This window comes from Panthera tigris, chromosome C1 (assembly GCF_018350195.1).
Source record: "Panthera tigris isolate Pti1 chromosome C1, P.tigris_Pti1_mat1.1, whole genome shotgun sequence".
NCBI lineage: Eukaryota > Metazoa > Chordata > Mammalia > Carnivora > Felidae > Panthera > Panthera tigris.
Genome location: NC_056667.1, coordinates 150264142 through 150278778, shown reverse-complemented (window position 1 = coordinate 150278778; position 14637 = coordinate 150264142). Strand labels below are relative to the sequence as shown.

At 36.6% G+C, this 14637-nt stretch overlaps 1 protein-coding gene across 2 annotated transcripts in view; it reads left to right on the top strand.

The window, feature by feature from the left end:
• The window catches only part of IFIH1 (interferon induced with helicase C domain 1), a 54750-nt gene that overhangs the window by 4616 nt on the left and 35497 nt on the right, over positions 1-14637 (top strand). For both annotated transcript variants that reach the window (XM_042994570.1, XM_007078447.3), the window contains exons 2-3: positions 5105-5273; positions 9026-9175. In XM_042994570.1, coding sequence (XP_042850504.1) covers positions 5105-5273; positions 9026-9175 — 319 coding nt within the window. The remainder of the gene's footprint in view (positions 1-5104; positions 5274-9025; positions 9176-14637) is intronic.

The window sequence follows — 14637 nt, the reverse complement described above, 5'->3', positions numbered from 1 at the left end:
GCTCAAAGCAGTAAACATCCATAGTTCAGGAAGACCCCATATACGTCTCATTTACATAGGAGATCCAGAGATACTGTGATGAGTGCAGCTAGAAACCAAGTCCAGTTGTCCTTATGTGACCGCCAAAGACCTGAGTCCGTCTCTCCCAGCTTACTGTATTGTCAGGTAAATTCTGATGCTTATGGATTTTATTAGCAAGAAAAAATACTATACTAGTAAGAAATTAGTTATGGCAATGTGATGATAGATATTCATTTAGAAACACATTAAGTTTTTATGGGGAACTAGCTTTTAAAAATTCTTTGCTTTTAACCTATGAGTTTTGCCTTCTGATTTACTGGTGTGAGAGCTAAGGTCTGCTGTGTTAAAAAAAATTACCATTATATTTAAATAGCTCTCTAAGGTTTTTATGAAAGAGAGAAAACATTTTTGTCAAACTTTACAATTGTGTTGGCAAGCCAGTGTTTAATGAAAAATATCAGTTTTCTCTCCTGATTTCTGTTGGAAAGAAAAAACATAGATGAAAGAATTTAGAATGTGAAAGCATATAATTGTATTACCCACAAATTCATATTTATTTTATAAATTAGTTAGCAGTGTATCCATAGCTATTTTAAACTGCATATTCAGAGAAAATGTTCACGGGGGGAAGAACATGAGTGAGAATCACTACATGTCCTGTTGAAGTCTCAAGTCTAAATATCTTTCCAAGAGTTTCCATAATCAAACTTAATATTGGAATCTAATGTCTTTAGTATGTTTTAGGAGGACAGATTAAGTTATATATATAAGCATATATATATATATGTTTATATATATATGCTTATATATATTATATATATTTATATTTATTTATTATTCATGTATTATTTATTATTATTATATATATATTTATATATGACTGCTTCAAAGGGAATTGATCTACTTTCTAGCACCCAAACTTAGAAAACTTCTTAAAAACTCGGGATCTTGATGAAGCTGCTAAAATTGCACAGGTGTTATATGTAGTTCCATATTCAAATAATATAAATACTTGCAGGAAATAATGGCATAATGATCTTCAACTGCCTGAACTCAATAAGGACAAAACAAGCTTGACAAATGTAATTCTACAGTTAAAAATCAAGTTAACTGATTAATAGTGGAAGAAAATTTAGTGCCTATAATATACTTAGATTTTTAGTAAGAATATTCATTACAGTGCCTCACTTGCTGTTTTTAGAGAAATGCTTTCTGATTACTTCTGTCAGATGGATTTAAAGCTGATTAAAGAGTGGGGTAATTAGAAATAGGAATGGTTGAGTTAAAAGAAGGTGCTGTAGAAAAAATTTTTTTAGTTTATTTATTTTGAGAGAGAGCACACACAGGAGGGGCAGAGAGAGAGAGAGAGAGAGAGAGAGAGAGAGAGAGAATTCTAAGCAGGCTCCACACTATGATAGTGTGAAGCCGGATGTGGGGCTTGAACTCACGAACCATGAGATCCTGACCTAAGCTGAAACCAAGTTTCAGTTGCTCAACTGACTGAGCCACCTGTGTGCCCCTAAAAGAAGTTTGCTTAAACCAGTCTTACTTAATATCTTTAGCAACTATTATTAAATTAGCAAATAATAATAAAGACATTTACAAACACCATAGAAGAAATGTTTCTAATAGGAGATTAATGAAGCTAGAGAAAAGGTAGGAAATGAGCAAGACTCTGCTTAGAAAATGCTATGGGGGAGATGGACTGAAATCACCTAAATTTAATTAAATCCAGTAGTCATCTTAACCATTTCTTGCTGGAAAATGTGCTTAAAGTTGGAGAGGACTAGTAAGTATAATTAGAGTTCAGGAAGGCAGTATTTGGCCTCTGAAACCAATTGCCTGGGATAAAATTCTACCTCTGCCATTTAACTAGCTTTGTGGCTCCAGAAAGGTAACTGGATTTTTCTGTGCCTTGGATTTCTGATCTGTAAAATGGGTTTAATGTTGGCTCCCTCTTCAGGATTTCTGGGTTAATATATACAAACGCTTTATAATAATATTAGTAAGTATTCTCTAAGTAAGACTAACATACCCACTGGGTAGAAATTATGCTGTACACTTCTGTACTAAGTAGTGCTCCTGGTGAAGTGTTTATACAGGTACATGCTTTCTTCAGTCATCCATAATAATAACTAACACTGAATTTGTGTCAGACACTGTTTCAAAAATGCAAATACCTGACACTAAAAGGTTATGGGACATATTTATAGGACTAGAAAATACACAAATTTAATAAGAAACAATTAATCTAGCTAATCAACCCAGATTATACATGTAGAAAGTGGACAAATGTTCAGAAGGGCCTTTGAGAGTAGGTAAGTCAGTATTTCTCATCGAAGCCGCTAATTAGAAGTGTGAGATCCTTAAAAAACGTTTTGGCTTCCCCACACAGACAAAACAAGTCAGAATCTTTGGGAGGGAGGGTAGATCCCAGGCATGAGTGTTTTTTTAAAGCTCCCCAGGTGTGTCTAAAGTGGGTGAAGAAGCCACGACATTTCTTTTTAGTTGCCTTGTTTTGCACATGCAGAAACTGAGGCCCAGAGACATGATGTGGCTGGCATCACGGCACAGCAAGCTGATGGTGTGGTGTCTAATTTCTTTCTGGTCTAAATGTGGCTTGTTTAGCCTTTTCTTCAAATGTTTGGTGCTGTGTGAAGTCCTGGGAAGTGCACTGTGATAACGATTACGTGAATGATCCACACTTAAAAAGATTTGCTGGTTTAATCTAAAAGAGACATTAAAGGAAGGCTAAAGGTTGTAATGAATAGATATAGAAATAATTATGCCCCATACTTTAAGAAAGGAATGTGTGCACAAATCCCTTTGTCTCATAATACTAAATAAACACAAATTTAGGAAAAATATTATAGTCGAGTACATATTACAGATATTAAGTTAGCAAGAATATAAGTCTTGTGATAGTAATTCCTTCATAGTAGTGATGGCCAAGCAATATTTGGTTTCCTATTTATAGACTCCATGGGTTTAAAAGAAATAGCAAGCCCTGGATATACCGAAATAAATTAATGCAAATAGACATAGCAGAACTAGAAATTAAAGACACTCTCCTGCACCCCTTGTTCAGAATGGCTGAGGTAAAACATTTATTTCCTAAGCGTCAGTTTTGAATATCTCAGTGGCTTTAAAAATGGTGCATAGTTTTAAGGGGGCTTGACCCAGAGATTTGCTCCCAGCTACAATCCAGAGTTGCTACAAGTGACATTCGTCTTTTCTCTCATATTTGAATATAAGCCTTTATTAACACTGATGCTTAATTGTTCACTTATTAAACAATGTTTACACATTGTTTAAAATTGTTCAGAAGATGTTTGATCTTTTTATCCACTCATCAGTTGATGGACATTTGGGCTCTTTCCATAATTTGGTTAATGTTGATAACACTGCTATAAACGTTGGGTTACATGTGTCCCTGTGAATCAGCACTCATGTATCCTTTGGATAAATTCCTAGTAGTGGTATTTCTGGGTCTTAGGGTGATTCTATTTTTAATTTTTTGAGGAATCTCCACACTGTTTTCCAGAGTAGTGCACCTGTTTGCATTCCCACCAACAATGCAAGAGTTCCCCTTTCTCCACATCCTTACCAACATCTGTTGTTTCCTGAGTCGTTAATTTTAGCCACTCTGACTGGTGTGAGGTGATATCTCATTGTGATTTTGATTTGTATTTCCCTGATGATGAGTGATGTTGAGCATCTTTTCATGTGTCTGTTGCTATTTGGATGTCTTCTTTGGAAGAGTGTCTATTCATGTCTTCTGCCCGTGTCTTCACTGGATTATTTGTTTTTTGGGTGTTGAGTTTGATGAGTTCTTTATCGATTTTGGATACTAAACCTTTATCTGATATGTCATTTGCAAATATCTTCTCCCATTCCATTGGTTGCCTTTTGGTTTTGGTGATTATTTCCTTTGCTGTGCAGAAGCTTTTTAACTTGATGAGGTCCCAATAGCTCGTTGTTGCTTTTATTTCCCTTGCCTTTGGAGACATGTCACATAAGAAGTTGCTGTGGCTGAGGTCAGAGAGGTTGCCTATTTTCTCTTCTAGGATTTTGACAGTTTCCTGTCTCACATTTAGGTCTTTCCATCTATTTTGAATTTATTTTTGTGTATGGTGTAAGAAAATCATCTTGTTTCATTCTTCTGCATGTAACTGTCCAGTTCTCTCAACACGATTTGCTAAAGAGACATTTTTTCATTGGATACTCTTTCCTGCTTTGTGAAAGATTAGTTGGCCATACATTTGTGGGTCCAATTCTGGGTTCTTTGTTGTATTCCATTGGTCTATGTGTCTGTTTTTGTGCCAATACCATACTGTCTTGATGATTACAGCTTTGTAGTACAGGCTAAAGTCTGGGATTGTGATGTCTCCAGCTTTGGTTTTCTTTTTCAGCATTACTTTGGCTATATGGGGCCAAATTTTAGGATTCTCTGCTCTAGCTCTGAGAAGAATGATGGTGCTATTTTTATTGGGATTGCATTGAACATGTAGATTGCTTTGGGTAGTATCGACATTTTAACAATATTTGTTCTTCTAATCCATGAGCATAGAAGATATGGTATACATATACAATGGAATACTACTCGGCAACAAAAAAGAATGAAATCTTGCCATTGGCAACAACATGGATGTATGTAGAAGGTATTATGCTAAGTGAAATAGGTCAGTCAGACAAAGACAGATATCATATGTTTTCACTCATTTGTGGAAGTTGAGAAACTTAACAGAAGACCATGGGGGAAGGGGAAGAAAAAATAATTACAGAGAGGGAAGCAAACTATAAGAGACTGTTAAATACAGAGAACAAACTGAGGGTTGTTGGGGGTGGGGAAGGCAGGGAAATTGTGGGATGGGCATTGGCTTAGATGAGCACTGGGTGTTTTGTGTAAGTGATGAATCACGAGAATCTACTCCTGAGGCTAAGAGCACACTGTATACACTGTATGTTAGCCAACTTGACAATAAATTATATTTTTTTTAAAGTAAATTTTAGAATAAAAAAATAAAATAAAAATGCAAAAAAAGATGTTTTTTCTTTTTATCCTCCTTTTCCCTTAAAACAGATTTCTGCTGCAGAAAGCAATGGAAATGAATCAGGTGTAAGAGAGCTACTGAAAAGGATCGTGCAGAAAGAAAACTGGTTTTCTGCATTTCTGACTGTTTTGCGTCAAACAGAAAACTATGCCCTTGTCGAGGAGCTAACAGGCACCACTTGCTTTGGAAGCAATGCAGGTATCTTATTTTACTAAGAAAGAGTGTACATTTTTCCTAGTGATTGAGAGTTTAATGAAGACTGTAGACACAACACTAAGCACTAAGATAGAATCAAAATTTCAAAACTGGAGGCAATTTGAGAGATCATCTATTTTTTTTCCCCTTTACAAATGAGGAAACTGTTGCCTGGGAAGAAATAAACTTACCAAAGGTCACAAAACTCAGCCAAGTGGGCTAGAATATTGGCAGCTGACCACTAGTCTAACACTGTTTCTATGACCCATCCTATATTGGAAACACAGTGATTACCTAAAAGTTTTACTCAAAATAATTGATACATTGATTAGACAACCAATAAATTGGAAGAAAATATTTTAGTGGCTATTACAACTCTGCTGCATAGTCTTCTGGACATTTATATCAATTTTTAAGGAATTTATTAAATATTTGTTAAAAGGTTAGTAATTACCAGCATATCTCAAATTAATTCCTGTTTCTTTGATCCTTCAAATATTATAATAAAAGTAACATTTTAGAGCCCTTGCACATATATTATTTCTAAATCTAATGTAAACTACCATCTTATTTTTCTTTTCAGGGTATGGATCTTATGTTTTAAAAAATCTCATATGTAAGATAAATCAAAAGCTAATTGGTAATGAATGATTTAAATAGATTAGAGTCACTTCAGGCCTACTTGACTTTTTCTGTTAATCCAGTCATTCCATCATTTGTTCAATTAACATGGAATGAGTGTGAGACACTGTTCTAGGTGACATAAATGTGGACTTAAATGAGACATGCAAAGTTCCTATCGCCACATATGCCTTTCTAATGGAATAAGATACACAGTACACACTTTTCTAAGTTGTTTGTGTGGAATAAAAACAGATAGTTACTCAATTATTAGAATAAACAACATATTATATTTTCATTCTATGTTATTTATAAAATAGCTTGATTTTGCCCAGTAGCTACAAATACACACAAACACACACACACACACACACACACACACACACACACTCATATATACATGTGTATATATCTGTGTATATATATATATATATATATATATATATCTGTTGTATGTATGTATATACACAGAGATAGGCAGACAGACACGCACACATCCATGATGAGTTCCCTTTCAGGACCTCATGGAACCATTTCCATCCATGACAAACATTCAAGGGCTTAAATTTCAAAGAGAAAGTGGCTGCAGTCTACATCTGTTTGTTTGTTCCCTGGGAAATAGTGGTCTCAGTGTATCAAGTGATATTAGAAAGGGTAGCCTTTCGGGTCACAAGACCTTGTCATATCCATCCCTCACGTTTGATGGTACCTACCCATTTTACAGTTGTGTTCAGTGGCTTCCTGTTTAGGATGGAGTCTAGAAGATCTGCTCCAAAGTGTCTTCTAGATTCCCCTGATATAGACAACATGTCTGGCCATATTTCTTTCTAAAATATTTTTAAGTTCCTCTAGACAAAAGCTTTGCTGGAAGGGTAGTGTAATTTTAAAAATTACAATTCTTTGAACAAGAGTAATGTGGGTGAATATAGTAAATCCCAGGTAATAGCTACATCGTTAACACCTCGTCACATACACCTGGTGTTCTCATGCCTTCCTCTTACCTTTCTTTACTGCATGCCACGACTTTGTGTTGATATGAGGTCTTTATGTGTCTGTTTCAGAATGGCTTAGGGACTAAGCCCACGCACATATCTTGGCTGGTCAGGGCCACGCCCTTTGTAAAAGGGGGAAAGGCCTTGTGAAAAGAAAACAGTGGCACCAGCTATCCATCCCCCCTTCCTCCCTCACTGGTCCCACAGCCAGGCCCTCTCGTGGTTGGGGCTTCTCCTCCATTCAACCACTGCAAGTGGTGATGCATGTTGACCCAGATATGAGCTTCCGTGAGGACAGGGGGCAGCGTGCGAAGGGGTCACCGAGCTTCCTCTGAAGGTTGGAAGGACAACACCAATCCCTGGATGGGGCAGCATTTGTGCAGTATCTCAACACCCCGACTGCAGGCAGGTTGCTCCTGATCAACTCACTCCAAAAAGTTGGGCTTAGTTTTTCATTTCCTCAGAACATCCAATCAGAGGAGTTGGGCTTTAAGTTTTGTTTGCTCAACCGTACCTCTTTGGATGGGAATCCAAGCATTTTTCTGGCCTTAATGACCAGAGTAACGTTAGCTGTGACTATTCTTGTGGTGAGGAGCTGCTATGGATGAAATTGTGTTTCCCCAAAATCCATATATTGAAGCCCTAATCTCTAATGTGACTGTTTCTATGGATAGGGCCTCCAAGGAGGTAATTAAGGTTAAATGAAGAGAGAAGGGTGAGCCGTAATCTGATAGGACTGTGGCTTTGTAAGAAGAGACCCCTTCTCTTTCTCCACCATGTGAGGACACAGTGAGAAGGCGGCCTGCTGCAAAACTCATAGCAGACACCAACCTTGTTGGCACATTGATCTAGGACTTCCGATCTCCAGCACTATGCGAAAGTAAAATTCTCTTGCTTACGTCATTCAGTCTATGGTATTTTGTTATTGTGGCCTGAGCTGACTGTTACAGCAGCCTAGGCTCCAGATCCTGATGCTTCTTGAATCCTGGCTCTTTTACTTCCCTCGATGTGTAACTCTAGAGCAAGTCCTTGGCCTCTCTGTGCCTCAGTTTACTCCTCTGTGCAATGGGGAGAATACTATTACCTATTACCTAGGGCTACTTTGAGGATTAAATGATTCAACATTTCTATCGCACTTAATATGATAAGTGTAAAATAAATTGATTATTATGATTATGAACCCCAAACAAAATGTGTACCTGCAGACATTGCCAAGTCATCTAATAGAGTCCAAAGTCACAACAATTTTCTTTAGGAAATTCTCCACACACAGACATACTTTCTTTAAGATGGGCTAATCCAAAACGATACTTTAAGCAATTTTATTTATGGGATCAGTCTTCGCTGATAGATTGTAGCTGCGAGAGGACAGAAACTTGATTTTTCTTTGTAGCTCACATAGTCCCTTAAGAAAACACTCAAAACATGTTGGTTGAAGGAAGGAAGAAAGGCCGTTGGGAGAAATGGAGGGAAAGAGAAGGGAGGGATACAGAATATTTCATTGAATTCCTAAAAAATCTCCAGATATCCAAAATACATGAATTTAGGCTGACATTAAAGCATATGTACATCTCATGTAGAACACATAGCGAGGGAACAAAATGGCAAGAGCGCAAGCTAAAGAAAACCACCACCAAATTTGCATTTTCATAATTCAGCCTTAAATATAACTTTGTATCACTGCATCCGTGGCTTACCTCCTACCAGTAATGGTCAGCTAGGACATCATCATGCTCTTTTTGTGACTAGCATAATACTTATTTTACTGTCTTTTTAGATAAAATTTAACCATTACAAAAGAATTACTCACTGTGTCCACATTAAAAATAGAAATACTGTATCATAACAAAAAATATGTTCCTCGCTTTTCAAAATGTCAAAGTATGAAAGTATATTCTGGCAAATTTCTCCTAGAAACTTCCACTTGGTTTTCACAATAACAATAACAGCTATTTATATTGTGTAGAAACTTGCATTACCGTACAATTTACGTTCTGTTTAGAATTTCAAAGTACTCCAGTATATGCAGGTAAATGCCTATTAGGAACTCCTGTTTTGTTTTCAGGATAGCAATCACAGTTATGCAGACTCTATAAAAACTTGCATTGCACTATTGTTTACAGTCTCATGCTGTATTCATAGGGACTGAGAGTTTATCACAAGAAGAAGATGGCCCTGAAGTTAAAGAGGGGGTTCTTGCAGCCACGGGTCACCTAAGTCCAGACAAAGAAGGTCGGGACATGGAGACTCACTCACTGGAATCGTCTTTTGCGGATCCTTGTGTAACTTCAGGTATTTGGAACCTGCACACATTTTACAGCAGTTTACTAATTACGACTTCCAGAAACAATCAGTGGGTGGATTGATGACATCACGATCTGTTACACAGAGGGAGAAAATTCAGGCTTTGGGGTTTTGCAAGCATTTTTATTAAAATCTTATTTCTAGACAAGATTACATTTTTCCTTTGTGGCTAAAAATGTTTTCATAACTAATGCAATATTAATATGTGATGAATATGAACATATTTGGTTCTAATTTTGCCTTACAAGGTACCCATGGTCTTTGTAATGTGATAGGCATTTATAAGCATACCTTATTATAGTTCATAGTTTTCAAATACTTTCAAATGTATGAATTAGTTTGATTCATCCAAAGCTCTGAGAAAGTAAAAGGCCGTTCATTATCTTTTTCTTATTTCATAGACTGGGATGTCTCAGAGAGGTTCAGTTTTTGTAGACACCAAAAGCAAGGCTGTAGAAAGGCAGATGAGGGGAGGCTAAATTGGGGTTGGCTTGATTTGCAGTAACTAATTGGTGAGAGAACTGTTTACCGCCATGACCACCTTTCTGATATGAGAAGTCACTGGAACAATAATACCAATTTAATTACATTTCCTTCCCTAATTTTCTCACGATAGGAAGATCTTTCTCCCTTCCCCTTTCCCCACCTAAGGGCTGCATTCTATTTTCATAGGAAATAGTCATTTAAAAGAAACAATTTTTCAGGATCTGTAGTATGCTGGTAAATGTTGAACAAGCAAGTGTCTGGGAGGAAAGAAGGGAAGTCCTGACTTGTAGCATTTGCCAGTCCTCACAGGGCAAATGCTCCCACTAAAGCTGGTGTCAAACCTCCAACATCATGTCCCTGAGCTGGGAAGAGAAAAGAGGGAGCTCACCATGGTGTTAGCATTTCCAGGATGCAGACACGAGGGGCGTAAACAGCATCAACGTCACGGATGATAGTAAATTTCAGGAACACGATAAGGAAGTGATGAGTTTTAAGTATTCATTACCTTGATTTCAATACAATTTATTTAATTATACATTTATATAATTCATTTGCTAATGTTTATTTATGTGTGTATGTATGTATTTATTTCTAGAACTTGAGGGAGAGAGGGTGTGTGCAAGCAGGGAAGGGGCAGAGAGAGAGGGAAAGAGTCTCAAGCAGGCTTCAGGCTCAGTGTGGAGCCGAAGATACGGGGCTCAACCTCGAAACCGTGAGATCATGACCTGAGCCGAAATCAAGAGTCAGTCGCTTAACCAACTGAGCCACCCAGGTGCCCCTATATAATTTAATTTTTAAAATGACTGTGTTTGACAGCCTGCTCACAAAATTCCTGAAGATTTAACAATTGGTTTTTGCGAGCCCGTTTAAGCTGACTCTATCACACCACTGCAGAGTTCACTATTTTTTCTCCATTTTTTAAAAATAATCTCTAGCCCCAGGGTGGTGCTCGAACTCACAGCCCTGAGATGAAGAGTCCCATACTCCACTGACTGAGCAAGCCAGGTGCCCCCCAAAGTTTACTATTTTCTACTTCAGAAAAGTAATACAGTTGCATTGCAGAATACTTGGAAAATGTGAAAACATACAAGGAAAAAGTCACCCATACTGCAGCAATGTAGATCTATTACTCTTAACATTTGGGTTATCTATCCTTCTAATCTTTTTACATAAGTGAATGTTTTATACATGGTGGCATTTCTCCTGTGTTCCTAGGTATTCTTCCACAGCCTGGTTTTTAGTGACTTAATATTTCCATTTATTGGGTGATTTATAATTAATTAATCAATTGTTAAATATTTAGGATGTTTAAAAATCTCTACATTGTGAACAAGTCCCTTAATATATATGTTTCAATTTAATTCCTTTTTTTAAATTTAATTCTTAAAAGCATATTACATAACTGGAATTTCTGGATCAAATGATCTCTACAATATTAAAATACCTGATACTTAATGTCAAGTTACCTCCAGAAACTTGTACCAAATTACATGTTCTTCGGGAGTATACGAGTGTGTATTGCCCTGATGTCTCTTCTACAAGAAGAGGTAATTCTTCAAACTTTGCCAATTTGGTATCTTGCTACTTGAATTTGAATTTTTTGATTTCCAATGAAAAGCATTTTTATAAGTTTATTCTTTTTGTTGTTGCTAGTTGCCTATCTATTTTTCTGTTAGTGTATTAATATTCTTCTTGATGGTTTATATGAACTATATGAAACATGTAGGATAGCAATCTTGTCATAAGTAGCACCAGTGTGTATTATAGTTTGCCTGCTATTCAACCTTGTGCCTTGTTTATAGTTTTTTTGTGTGTTTTTTCTTCTCTTCTCTTCTCTTCTCTTCTCTTCTCTTCTCTCTTGTCTTTTCTCTTCTTTTCTTTTCTTTTCTTTTCTTTTCTTTTCTTTTCTTTTCTTTCTTTATTATTTTTTTTAATGCAATGCTTCTCAGGCTTTCCTGTGTGTCTGAATCACCTAGGGGAGCCGGTCTTCCTGAAATGCATTCTGATTTAGTAGGTCCTGTGTGGGGCCTGAGATTCTGTGTTCCTCACATGCTCCCAGGTGACACAGTACTGCTGGTCCTGGACCACACGTTAGGTAGTCAGGCTTAATATATAGAATAGCAAAAACTTGAATTCTAGAGGGTTTTTTTTTCTCATTTGAGCAGCTGCACTTTCTTTCAGAAATCGTGATCTGATAGGAATGCCCAAATGTACTATCTGAATGTAGGTTTGTCACATTTTAACATACTTCCTTGGTAGGCTACCTGACGTCTCCGTGGGTTACTGGCTACTTTCTAAATCCACCCTAGAAAGAATCAAAGACAGGACTGAAGCCGGCAGACGATCCTGCATCTCAAATGCGAGTTTTTCATCAAAGGTTGCCAGCAATGCATCTCATCAGCCTGTAGTTTATGTATCTACAGAGGATTCTGAGTCTCAAAGTGAACAAAATTAAAGGCAAAACTTTAAAATTTTTCTATTTTCTTACTAGTTCACATAAAACTTTAAGTTGCATTTTGTGAAAAAAAAAAAAATCTAGAACGTAATAATGGCCTTAGGGGACAGAAAGGGTTTTTTTGTGTGTGTGTTTTGTTTTGTTTTTTACCCCTCTTGTCTTCCCTCTCACCCTCCCTCCCATTTGATCTCTGTACCTTTTGATTCTTTCATGTAACAAACATTTATTTAACTACTATCACGTCCCAGGCATGCAGTGTTCAGTGTTTAGCACTGCAAATACCGTGGGGGAACGTAAGAGAGGTGGGCTTCTGCTCTCATGGAACTTTCAACTGATGGGCACGTCAGTCAAACAGTAGTCACTATGTGGCTGCACAGTAAGTGCTAATAACAGTCATACAGTAAATGCAAGTACAGCCTATTAAAACATGTGCTGGTCTGAGAACCTGTGAAAGTATAGTATGCTAACAGTGATCTGACTACCCCACCCAATCCAGAGAGTTTAACGACCTTCAGGTTTGTAGGATCCTTATGCCGTATGGACTTCCCTGTGCACATGGGAGCAAGTCAATCCAATCCATTCTAGCCCTTTTCAGAGAAGTAACGAAGGGTAATTTATTTATTAAAATGTAGTTCCTTAACCTTAGGCCTTAGACACCACTACTCATAGATGCTATGGATCATTCCAAGTGTGTGTTTATTTTCTTATTGCTCTCCAGAACTAAGATGACGGATATAAATAACTTTTAAAGTACCATTAGTCCAAAGCAGCTACTGATGTTTTTTTGCTTCAAGTTTTTGTTGCAAAATTTACGGTAGGAAGATTTTGCCTATCCTGTCATCCTTTCGTAGAGTTAGCAATCAAAATAAAGGAGGAGTTATCCCATAGTTTCTGATATGCATTTGCATAATTTTGTTTTTTGTATTTTATCGATACTGGTAATGTATAATCTTTATTTTGAATTCTAATATATTGGATTAAGATTTCATATACAGCTCAAATATAGTCAATGCTACCAAAGTAGCATTGAAAGAAACGTATTACTTAAGCTGCACACATTCTATAAATATGAATTTTCATATGCAGAAAGAAAAAATGTGACTTGAATTATTTCTAATTTTAAATTGACTCCTCTAATTTTTATTTCTGAACCAGTTTCTAAAATATTTTTTCAGTGCATAGTCTTGGTGCATACAAATGGTAATTATTTATAATTTCAATGCAAAGTTTCCTTGTATGTTGTTTGTTAGCCCTTTTTACTCCTTGACACACCTGACAGGGTGAGATCTACTACCGCTGGGAACGGTAGCCCACCCTGAAACCAAGTTGAATCCCATTTCTCCTTCATCCTTGGGGTGATGTATCAGGATTCCCTAGTAGATGGCTCTGGAGAGTGATTTTGTCCTGACTCCACACTGGGGGCTGGCATTGTTCTTCCTCCCTCCTTCCAACTATGTGCTTCCCATTCAAAACTGGTTAATAAGTGAGATATACCAATTTTTAAAATTTGCCTTCTTCCAAATTAACCCAATAATTTCAAAAGGATATTTGAATAGTTCTCAGACTATGAGTAGAATTTTAATGCTGGATGGTATAGTCCTGCTTTCTAAAGTCACTGGCCATCTCTCATAACGAGAAAATATTGGAAAACCCCCAACTCCCAAGAAAACATCAGAGGAACACAAAGCCCACGTTCATTTTCTTCCATTGAAAATATTTTAATTATAGAAAATACAAAGTTAGCTGGATTATTTTAATTCTATAGGCTTTCAGTAAAATTGGTTGTACAATTTTTAATAGTCTATTTTTAATAGTCTTTAATAGACTGTTTTTAATAGTCTGCTGTTACTGCTTTCTCAAAACAAGCACGTGGTTCTTCTACACCGACCTTTACATTATACTATTTCAGGAATTAATGATCTATAATAAAATAAAAGTAAAGAAAATGAGGTTCAAAACAAAATAAAACGCGTATTTGTAATAAACTTACTTTTATGCAGAATTTCACATAAAATCTCCCAGACTTCTTTTATCATTCGGTCTTGGATCTTGGTTAGGAAAACTAGAAAATGCCAGTACCTCATGTCGGCCAGCAGAGGGCGCTTTTACATTAAAAAGAGAATGGGATTCACTGTTCCAGTGTGGAAGATTATAATGTAACTGTAGAATGTGCCATGTGTGAATATACAGTGCGCATGACTGTGAATGCATGTGTATATTTTGATTTATATATTCGTTCACGTGAAGATTTTAAAATTCCACCCCAGCTAATGAGCTTACCAACCTGCTTGTTTTCAGACTTTAATACCTTCTTTTTCATATTCCCCCATATGTTCCACTCCTTAGGTTTATCCGGTGACATTATGCTTTGGAATATATTGTGGATATATTTTGCATAGATCATGTTCTGTAGGAGGGGTTTAAAAATTGACCTTTATAAAACAGCCTCCTTCTCCCTGGCCCAATCTGTTATAGCACTTTTTTTGTTGTTGTTTTGTTTTGCCTTTTT